This window comes from Anomaloglossus baeobatrachus, chromosome 11 (assembly GCF_048569485.1).
Source record: "Anomaloglossus baeobatrachus isolate aAnoBae1 chromosome 11, aAnoBae1.hap1, whole genome shotgun sequence".
Classification (NCBI taxonomy): Eukaryota; Metazoa; Chordata; class Amphibia; order Anura; family Aromobatidae; genus Anomaloglossus; species Anomaloglossus baeobatrachus.
The window spans coordinates 102,916,977-102,928,663 of record NC_134363.1 but is presented as its reverse complement, the minus strand read 5'-3'; the positions used below and the strand labels follow the sequence as shown (position 1 = coordinate 102,928,663).

Below are 11,687 nucleotides of genomic sequence, written 5' to 3'. Positions count from 1 at the left end.
CGGCATTGCACGTAACGGCCGTGACGGGGGGGTGGTCCCACTGGACCAAGGAGCCCGGGCTTATTCTGGAGGGACGTGACTAAGTGCCTATGCGGCATTTACCAGAGCCTCTGATGGTGAGGTTAGACTTGGCTGCCGGGAGACACTAGGTACCGTACCATTCTAAGTCAGTGCCCATGTCCGCAGTAGCTGACCTGATCAGCAGTAAGCAGGACAGAGTCGGGGTCGCAGGCTAGAGTCCGGACTGGCAGAAAGCGAGACGACATAGGAATTGCAGGATGAACAGGTTCAGGTACAGGTGCAGACAGGATCACTGACATATGCAGGAGACGTACCGGTTCTGGTGCAGTTAGAGTCACAGGACGGATGCAGGTACAGAATGGCAGGTATCGGAACACTGGCAGGTCCACTGGTACAGGCTAGGTGGCAGCTACTGGTAGGATGGCTGGTACAGGCTGGGCGGCAGGTGCTGGCAGAAGGGTTGGTACAGAGCGGACAGCAGGTACTGGCAGGACGGCTGGTATGGGCTGGATGGCAGGCACTGACTGGACGGCAGATACAGGTTGGATGGCAGTTACACCGGACAGGTTCTGGAGCATGGTTTAGAAAACACTGGGTAAGAACTGAATACTGGAATACAAGTTCAGATACACAGGACTATCTCAGGATAACGGGTACCTGACAACTAGCAACTTGCGGATGGACAGAAAACACACCTTGCTCAGGTCCCTCCCACGGGAAAGATGCCTTAAATACTTTGAGGTTCCCAGCAATAGGCTGGGGAAGACTATTTGTGTGTTCTGCCCCTTTAAGAAGCAGCAAAAGAGATGAAAGTGACAAAAATGGGGATAATCATAAAAATATAAACTTTACTGAACAAATCCAACTGGACAATCACACAAATATAATAAAAACATTTAAGATCCAAAATGGAATGTGAGACCACCCTACATCCTCAATAGATACATAGATAAGTACCACCGAGAAAACAGCTATAAAGAATAAGGACTATGTTTAAAACAATACACAAAATAGTGCAACAGAATAAGGTGCAGAAACAGAATAGAACAGTTGCACTCAAGGCATAACCAAATGCAATTATGATAGTAATACAGCCTGACATGGACCAAAATAACGCTGTTCAAGTCTGATATAAGCCACAAAAAGGCTATGAAGGCATATAAGCATCTACACCAAGGGGGAGGGAATGGAAAGAGCAATAAGAATGGGTGGTGATGATGGGGCCTGCACCCCATGCGTATCGCCACAAAAGTGGCTTTCTCAAGGGTAAAGGTGCATGATCAAAGTCCAGTGTGGAGCATTATGTATCTAAAATTGAAGCAATATTTTACTCACCACCTGTGCGGTGCACAGGTGGACTCAGGGATTCCATAACTAGAGTGTACTCTGTTTGGACGCTGGCGCATGCACAGTAAGCAACTACGTCGCAAGTGTCCAGCAATATTGCAAAGTCACAGGTGCATGCACTGTAGAAAATTGTTGCGCATGCGCTCACAAGCATAGTAAAACTTGTAAAGCCTCATGCAAGCGCTTGTTGAATTGGCCGAGCATGCGCAGTAATGCCGGCAAGGATAAAAGGTATACGCTAAGAATACAAAGGCGCTGGAAATATTGAATGACAAGTTTATGCATGCGCTGGAGATACTGCACACAAATATATTGCACACAAATATACTGGCAAGAACCAGAGACACATATAGGCATCACACATAATTAGATGTATAAAGCGCAGCACCTAAAGGCTACTATAGAGTGGATATAGCTCCAGATAGGACAAAGCACAGATGAAACATAATCCATACAGAGCCAAATAAATAATTCTAAAGTATACTTGTGAAAAAGCCAAGAGCCTAGTCGTGAAATCAGAAAATACTATGGCATATGAAGAAAATATGTATACATAAAAGCATATATAAAAAAGGTATGTACAGTGCCTACAAGTAGTATTCAACCCCCTGCAGATTTAGCAGGTTTGATAAGATGCAAATAAGTTAGAGTCTGCAAACTTCAAACAAGAGCAGGATTTATTAACAGATGCATAAATCTTACAAACCAACAAGTTATGTTGCTCAGTTAAATTTTAATAAATTTTCAACATAAAAGTGTGGGTCAATTATTATTCAACCCCTAGGTTTAATATTTTATGGAATAACCCTTGTTTGCAATTACAGCTAATAATCGTCTTTTAGAAGACCTGATCAGGCCGGCACAGGTCTCTGGAGTTATCTTGGCCCACTCCTCCATGCAGATCTTCTCCAAGTTATCTAGGTTCTTTGGGTGTCTCATGTGGACATTAATCTTGAGCTCCTTCCACAAGTTTTCAATTGTGTTAAGGTCAGGAGACTGACTAGGCCACTGCAACACCTTGATTTTTTCCCTCTTGAACCAGGCCTTGGTTTTCTTGGCTGTGTGCTTTGGGTCGTTGTCTTGTTGGAAGATGAAATGACGACCCATCTTAAGATCCTTGATGGAGGAGCGGAGGTTCTTGGCCAAAATCTCCAGGTAGGCCGTGCTATCCATCTTCCCATGGATGCGGACCAGATGGCCAGGCCCCTTGGCTGAGAAACAGCCCCACAGCATGATGCTGCCACCACCATGCTTGACTGTAGGGATGGTATTCTTGGGGTCGTATGCAGTGCCATCCAGTCTCCAAACGTCACGTGTGTGGTTGGCACCAAAGCTCTCGATCTTGGTCTCATCAGACCAGAGAACCTTGAACCAGTCTGTCTCAGAGTCCTCCAAGTGATCATGAGCAAACTGTAGACGAGCCTTGACATGACGCTTGTGGAGTACGTTACTTATGGTATTGACTGAAACCAATGTCCCCACTGCCATGAGATCTTCCCGGAGCTCCTTCCTTGTTGTCCTTGGGTTAGCCTTGACTCTTCGGACAAGCCTGGCCTCGGCACGGGTGGAAACTTTCAAAGGCTGTCCAGGCCGTGGAAGGCTAACAGTAGTTCCATAAGCCTTCCACTTCCGGATGATGCTCCCAACAGTGGAGACAGGTTGGCCCAACTCCTTGGAAAGGGTTTTGTACCCCTTGCCAGCCTTGTGACCCTCCACGATCTTGTCTCTGATGGCCTTGGAATGCTCCTTTGTCTTTCCCATGTTGACCAAGTATGAGTGCTGTTCACAAGTTTGGGAAGGGTCTTAATTAGTCAGAAAAGGCTGGAAAAAAGAGATAATTAATCCAAACATGTGAAGCTCATTGTTCTTTGTGCCTGAAATACTTCTTAATACTTTAGGGGAACTAAACAGAATTCTGGTGGTTTGAGGGGTTGAATAATAAATGACCCTCTGAATAAACTTTTCACAATTTAAAAAAAAAAGAAATAACATTCTTTTTTGCTGCAGTGCATTTCACACTTCCAGGCTGATCTACAGTCCAAATGTCACAAAGCCAAGTTAATTCCGAATGTGTAAACCTGCTAAATCTGCAGGGGGTTGAATACTACTTGTAGGGACTGTATATATGAGAGCAAAAATATGTATACATGAGAGCATATATGACACAAGAGAGCATATATGAAACAGGTACCGTATGTATGTGTATAAAATGAAAAAAATGGAAGGTATACACATAAACAAAAACAAATACTGCAACACACAAGCAGGGCTGCAAAAAAACATATAACCATGTAAAAGCGCTATGCATCGAGAGAAGACAAAAACTTGACATGTGGATCAAGTTCAAGTTGTCAGATAACATGAAAGATGTAATAGCAGGAACCCCATCTCGGAAAACCTGCATAAAAAAATATATATATATATATATATATATATATATATATATATATATATATAAATAAAAACTCTGGCAAAAATTAAGAGACCAATGCAAAATTGTCAGTTTTTCTGATTTTTCTCTTTATAGGTATGTTTTTGAGTAAAATGTAAATTGTCCTTTTATTCTATAAACTACTGACAACGTCTCCGAATTTCCAAGCAAAAACTTCCGTATTTATTTTCTGAAAATGAGAAATGGTCAAAATAACAAAACAATGCATTGCTTTCACACCTCAAATAATGCAAAGAAAACAAGTTCATAATCATTACAAGCAACAATACTAATAATGTTTTATCTCAGGAAGAGTTCAGAGATCAATATTTTGTAGCATAACCATGATTTTTAATCACAGCTTTCATGCATGATTAAAAATGCTTGCTTTCCACCAGTCTTTCACACTGCCTTTGGGTGACCTTATGCCACTCCTGGTGCAAAAATGTAAGCAGTTCTTCTTTGTTTGATGGCTTGTGACTATCCATTCTTCCTCTTGATTACATTCCAGAGGTTTTCAATGAGGTTCAGGTCTGGAGATTGGGCTGGCCATGACAGAGTTTTGATATGGTGGTTCTTCATCCACACATTGCTTGGCCCAGCTTTGTGGCATGGTGCGAGTATTAGACAGTACTCATTATGAGTATAGCGAGTACAAATAGTTAGGTACTTGCTCAACTCTAGTTAAACGGCTTTGGGCCACTGATCTCACACCATAATTACATACAAAGTGATGCTGCACAACAAACTCTGGTTACTCCAGCCTGGTCCAAATGGGTTTTGAGAAACAGACCTGGCATCAAGGTGGGCATATAGAAAATTTTCACAGATTTGAATTAATAACTGTTGTTTTTAAGGGGTTAAATAGCTTTGAGCCACTGATCTCACACCAAATACATACAAAATGTTACCCCATCACCAGAATGGCAAATTAGCCATAGCCATTGCTTTTCAAAAAATGGTTGAATCCTGTAATCTCAGAGTTATAAATCTGGGATCTAATGATTACAAATCCTATATACTCCCTTATCTCCCACATTTCTCTGAATCCTGTTCAATCACTTGTCGTGCTGAGTTTTCGCAGCATTCTTTATTAGCATTTTTATTTGACTTATAATTTTTCATATAAGATTTATTATTGATTGTCAGAGTTCAAAACCATGATTCGCTCCCCAGATTAAACATACATAATGACCCAAAACACTGTAGTGTTGAGTTTGTGTCATCTTATTGCTTGTTATCAGCCATGAGTATACTATATGGGGCTCTATTAGACTACGTGTTTTATCTTCTGCTAATAGAAAGATGTGCAAAAGTGCAGTTCAAGTGCAGAAACATTTATCTGATGAGGATTACACAAAATGACCAGATCTGGTGGAGGGATTGGTGTTCTTTCTATTTAATGTACTCTATATAAAGTACTAAGTAAAGGTTTGCTAGTGTCCCTTTAACTCTTCACACAAGCATTGTTCTTTCAGCGAGTGACTTCTTTCTGATCCAGTACAGAAATGGCCTGAAAACAACGAGAACAAAATATTAAAAGGACTGTCTCTTTATGTTAAATGGGTAAAATTGCAAACTGTTTCTAAAAACAAATATTTTGACAGGTTAACCGTATGCCCGAAAAGCCATTTGTCCAATTCTGACTTATTTAATGGTACAGTTAGGTCCAGAAATATTTGGACAGTGACACAAGTTTTGTTATTTTAGCTGTTTACAAAAACATGTTCAGAAATACAATTATATATATAATATGGGCTGAAAGTGCACACTCCCAGCTGCAATATGAGAGTTTTCACATCCAAATCGGAGAAACGGTTTAGGAATCATAGCTCTGTAATGCATAGCCTCCTCTTTTTCAAGGGACCAAAAGTAATTGGACAAAGGACTCTAAGGGCTGCAATTAACTCTGAAGGCGTCTCCCTCGTTAACCTGTAATCAATGAAGTAGTTAAAAGGTCTGGGGTTGATTACAGATGTGTGGTTTTGCATTTGGAAGCTGTTGCTGTGACCAGACAACATGCGGTCTAAGGAACTCTCAATTGAGGTGAAGCAGAACATCCTGAGGCTAAAAAAAAGAAAAAATCCATCAGAGTGATAGCAGACATGCTTGGAGTAGCAAAATCAACAGTCGGGTACATTCTGAGAAAAAAGGAATTGACTGGTGAGCTTGGGAACTCAAAAAGGCCTGGGCGTCCACGGATAACAACAGTGGTGGATGATCGACGCATACTTTGGTGAAGAAGAACCCGTTCACAACATCAACTGAAGGCCAGAACACTCTCAGTGAAGTAGGTGTATCTGTCTCTAAGTCAACAGTAAAGAGAAGACTCCATGAAAGTAAATACAAAGGGTTCACATCTAGATGCAAACAATTCATCAATTCCAAAAATAGACAGGCCAGAGTTAAATTTGCTGAAAAACACCTCATGAAGACAGCTCAGTTCTGGAAAAGTATTCTATGGACAGATGAGACAAAGATCAACCTGTACCAGAATGATGGGAAGAAAAAAGTTTGGTGAAGAAAGGGAACGGCACATGATCCAAGGCACACCACATCCTCTGTAAAACATGGTGGAGGAAACGTGATGGCATGGGCATGCATGGCTTTCAATGGCACTGGGTCACTTGTGTTTATTGATGACATAACAGCAGACAAGAGTAGCCGGATGAATTCTGACGTGTACCGGGATATACTTTCAGCCCAGATTCAGCCAAATGCCGCAAAGTTGATCGGACGGTGCTTCATAGTACAGATGGACAATGACCCCAAGCATACAGCCAAAGCTACCCAGGAGTTCATGAGTGCAAAAAAGTGGAACATTCTGCAATGGCCAAGTCAATCACCAGATCTTAACCCAATTGAGCATGCATTTCACTTGCTCAAATCCAGACTTAAGACGGAAAGACCCACAAACAAGCAAGACCTGAAGGCTGCGGCTGTAAAGGCCTGGCAAAGCATTAAGAAGGAGGAAACCCAGCGTTTGGTGATGTCCATGGGTTGCAGACTTAAGGCAGTGATTGCCTCCAAAGGATTCGCAACAAAATATTGAAAATAAAAATATTTTGTTTGGGTTTGGTTTATTTGTCCAATTACTTTTGACCTCCTAAAATGTGGAGTGTTTGTAAAGAAATGTGTACAATTCCTACAATTTCTATCAGATATTTTTGTTCAAACCTTCAAATTAAACGTTACAATCTGCACTTGAATTCTGTTGTAGAGGTTTCATTTCAAATCCAATGTAGTGGCATGCAGAGCCCAACTCGCGAAAATTGTGTCACTGTCCAAATATTTCTGGACCTAACTGTATTTGGCTCTGTCGTGATACTGCTTCTTTCTGGAAATCGGTTTCAGATCTAGTAAACACACTCTGGAGTTCTATACGGCCCCCATCTATACTGCCCCCCATCCCAAACAGCAATCCTGCCCTACTGGAGAGACTCAGATGTAGAGACTAACCTAAGGGGTGCTTCACACACAGCGAGCTCACTGCCGAGATCGCTGCTGAGTCACGCTTTTTGTGACGCAGCAGTGACCTCATTAGCGATCTCGCTGTGTGTGACAATGAGCAGCGATCTGGCCCCTGCTGCGAGATCGCTGCTCGTTACACACAGCCCTGGTTCGTTTTCTTCAAAGGCGCTCTCCCACTGTGACACACAGATCGCTGTGTGTGACAGCGAGAGAGCGACAAATGAAGCGAGCAGGGAGCAGGAGCCGGCGTCTGGCAGCTGAGGTAAGCTGTATCCAAGATAAACATCGGGTAACCAAGGTGGTTACCCGATATTTACCTTAGTTACCAGCCTCTGCAGCTCTCACGCTGCCTGTGCTGCCGGCTCCGGCTCTCTGCACATGTAGCTGCTGTACACATCGGGTTAATTACCCCGATGTGTACAGCAGCTAGGAGAGCAAGGAGCCAGCGCTAAGCAGTGTGCACGGCTCCCTGCTCTCTGCACATGTAGCTGCATTACACATTGGGTTAATTAACCCGATGTGTACTGTAGCTAGGAGAGCAAGGAGCCAGCGCTCAGTGTGCTCCCTGCTCCCTGCACACGCTAAGCTAAGCGGTGTGCGCTGGTAACTAATGTAAACATCGGGTAACCATACCCGATGTTTACCTTAGTTACCAGTCTCCGCAGCTTCCAGACGGCGGCTCCGTGCAAGCGCACAGTCGCTTGCATGTCGCTGCTGGCTGGGGGCTGGTCACTGGTCGCTGGTGAGATCTGCCTGTTTGACAGCTCACCAGCGACCATGTAGCGATGCAGCAGCGATCCTGACCAGGTCAGATCGCTGGTCGGATCGCTGCTGCATCGCTTAGTGTGAAGGTACCCTAAGCAAAGACCCTTCAAAGCTTCTCCACACTATATCACTGCTGCTTATCCTTAAAAATTGGTTAAAACCCTTCTCCCCCTCTATCTCAGAACTGATAACCCAACTAAAGTATTATATGGAAATTTAACATGGGATGAAATTACAAATAAAGAATCACAGGCAGGTAAATTCCTCTAGAAGTGGAAACAGTTTATTATGGAATACTGCAATCAGGAGGAAAAAATAATGATATAACCTTGTGTCTGAACTGCATGGTATATACTGGAGGATCTAAAAACAATCTAGGTCAACTCCAAAGTGATAAATTGAGAAATCAGAGAGCTTGATTGGTAAAGAAAGAAATCCACACTCCTAGATTTCTTTCCTATGATGGCTTTTGTGATGGTTTATTATATTCTTTATTTTAATTCTTTATTTTTTGTTTTCCAACTGAGGCTTCTGTCACTGGTTTATAAGGAAATCCCCAGTAAATAATATGATACGCGACATATCTAACAGTTTTAGTCACCCAGTCTGCATACTGGATGGGAGTTATCAATCTAATATGTTAGAAATGTTGATTTTACTCTTTAACAAAACTTTCAATAAAGATGATATATAAAAAAAGCAAAAAAAAAAAAAACTAAACATTTTTGAAATTTACCTCTTATCTAAGGTCCTCTCCATTCTTATGAATGGAGGAATTTTTAATTCTATAGGTTACAGTTTGTTGTATAGGTTACCGGCCACCAATGGAGTGTACAAAAAGGTAGTCGCAAAGATGCAACCATGACACTGGTCCAAAGGGGTACTTTGCACGCTGCGACATCGGTAACAATGTTTTACCGACGCTGCAGCAATAGTCCCCGCCCCCGTCGCAGGTACAATATCTTGTGATTGCTGCCGTAGCGAACATTATCACTATGCCAGCTTCACATGCACTTACCTGCCCTGTGACGTCGCTCTGGCCGGTGAACCGCCTCCTTACTAAGGGGGGGGGTCGTGCGGCGTCACAGCGACGTCACATGGCAGGCGGCCAATAGAAGCGGAGGGGCTAGATGAGCGGGACGTAAACATCCTGCCCACCTCCGTCCTTCCGCAGAGCCGGCGTGAGACGCGGTGACGCAGGTAGAAGATATTCCTCGCTCCTGCGGCTTCTCACACAGCGATGTGTGCTGCCGCAGGAACGAGGAACAACATCATACCTGCTGCTGCCAAATAATGGAAATGTCGAACCCTACACCGATGATACGATAACGACACTTTTGCGCTCGTTAATCGTATCAAAAAGGATTTGCACACTACGATATCGACTGCGACGCCGGATGTGTATCTCAACCCAAAAATTAACACTCCATAGTAATTGTGAATCACATACGAAGACTATCAGTTATTCAATTATAATTTTAGCTGGTTTTGCCCCAAACATCTACTGTTATCAGTTTTACAAATAAAAGTTCATTCCTGTCATCCATATTCAATTTCACTTTTAGCTATGTATATACAAAATGTCATGGGGTGTGACAAGGTAACTTAGAACAGGAGCACCTATGCTGGCCCTAGAGCTAGAGTGGCCCTAGCTGTCCCTGTTCCCAAAGATACGTTTAATGGTGAGCTGTCCCTGTTCCCAAAGATACGTTTAATGGTGACGATATTTGGGCCACTTTCCTAACCCTAGCGCCTGCATAGCCCATGTCTATGCCCCTTCTTCCCCACTCCTGGGGAGGGCCAGGACAGGAGTGGTGTATGTGACGACATGGACTCTGTCAGTGCCTAGCATGGGTTAATTTTCTTAAAATTCAGCTAGACATGATGATAGTTTGTTTCTAAACGAGGGATAAGCCTCTCATTGTTTCTACAAGACTCTTAGCAGTCTAGTGTTAAAGTTCTTGTTAACTCATGTAATTGCCTTGGCCAGTGAAGGTCAGAAACCAAGACAAACCAATTATGCGAACCTCCCATTGTATTGCTAGATGCGATGTAACCTAGCTGTCTCTCCCTTGTCTCTGCCATACTACCATTACTACTAGGGATATTTTGTATACGGCTTGAAATCTAGCCAATAAGAGCCCAGTCTTATCCACTAATTGTGAAGACCCCAATGGTCTGAATGGCGAGCTCAGGGGTATAAGAAGGAGGACTGTCCATTGCCCGGTGAGACTCTTGCTACATGCTACCAATCTAGGACATGCGGATCCGATTGGCAAGCTATAACTGAACCTGGATTATAATTCTACATGGACTTCAGCATCAGATGCAAGGATTCATCTGGGATATCAAAGACTACCTAAGGAAGAAATCCAGCTCGGGACAATCCAGTCACCTGACTACAGCCTTTGCAAACCTCAGGCAGCTTCCTAAATCTGGTGTTATTCCATTCTCGTGGGTGCCCGCCAAAAGCGGGGTACTGCTGGTTAGGAGTAACTAGCCCTGGAAGCTCTGAGGCACGGACAGTCTAATCAATGGTGAGCCAGCGTAGGGGTGAGAAACTGTTGCCGGTTACATTTTGTGGTTTTGATGGTTATGTGCCATATGCCGTTAATTGTTTGGGGATCCAATAAAGCCTTAATATTGTGATTCCCTCACCCTGTGTTGTCTGAGTAGTGTTCCGCCCACGGTTAAGGAGGTCGGATGTTGAGTTGGGATGAGCCCTAGGCCATGCTGTCTTTCTAAAGGTGGCCGGGTCAGTGGACGAGAGCACCCACTGACCCTCGTGTCTCCACAATTGGTGGCAGCAGTGGGATAGATGAACACTTGCAAAACTTTGAGGTGCTAATGCATATGCATCAGGTGCCCACAGCTGAGTGGTCCAAATACCTATGGACAAGCTTGCCTCTCCGGGCCCAGGAGGCTGTCCGATCACTTGGGCCTCAGTACTACTTGGACTATGGCATTATTAAGGACACTTTGTTGGCCCTTTTTACCATAACCCCTGAGAGACATCGCACTAAGTTCCGGACTATGTCTCGCCAGGGTGTCTCGTACGTCGAATTTGGCAGTCAACTCTGACAACATTGTAACCGCTGGCTCGATGGTCGGGCTGCCCACTCTACTGCTGCCCTCCGGGATGTGATGGTGCTCGAACAGCTGCTGGAGAAGATGGACCTGGAAATCTGAGAATGGGTAGCTGAAAGGAAGCCCGATACCCCAGAACAAGCAGCGCGATTGGCTGACGAATTTACAGCCAACCAACCCAGCTGGAGGCCCAATAGGCCCACCAATCCCAGGAGGTCCCTCAACCATGGATCCAAGCGACCTCCAGACCCCTGTGCTAGACTAACTCATTACACCACAGAAGCCCCAACATGACAAAAGTTTACCAACAGGGCTAGTGACTTGTCTAACCCACGGCACTTTTATATGCTTGCGCGCCTTGGACTCATGGCCAAAGAGTGTCTTCAAAGTCGGGGCGCCATGCCTGGAGCCCATTGGCCAGTCCAACCAGTCAATATATGCCGAGATGAACCAATGAGACCTGAGGAATGCTACTCCCGAGAAACACCAATAGCTGAGGAAGTGTTTTACTCAGTCCACACCCTACGGCAGGCCGGACACCGTACACTAGCCAACCTCCATCGCC

At 44.0% G+C, this 11,687-nt stretch overlaps 1 protein-coding gene across 4 annotated transcripts in view; it reads right to left on the bottom strand.

Annotated features, from left to right (window-relative positions):
- Positions 1-3,959: 3,959 nt before the first annotated feature.
- IZUMO2 (IZUMO family member 2) overlaps positions 3,960-11,687 on the bottom strand; it is a 183,716-nt gene continuing 175,988 nt past the window's right edge. For all 4 annotated transcript variants that reach the window (XM_075327708.1, XM_075327710.1, XM_075327709.1 and 1 more), the window contains one exon: positions 3,960-5,312. In XM_075327708.1, coding sequence (XP_075183823.1) covers positions 5,255-5,312 — 58 coding nt within the window. In that variant the 3' untranslated portion in view covers positions 3,960-5,254. The remainder of the gene's footprint in view (positions 5,313-11,687) is intronic.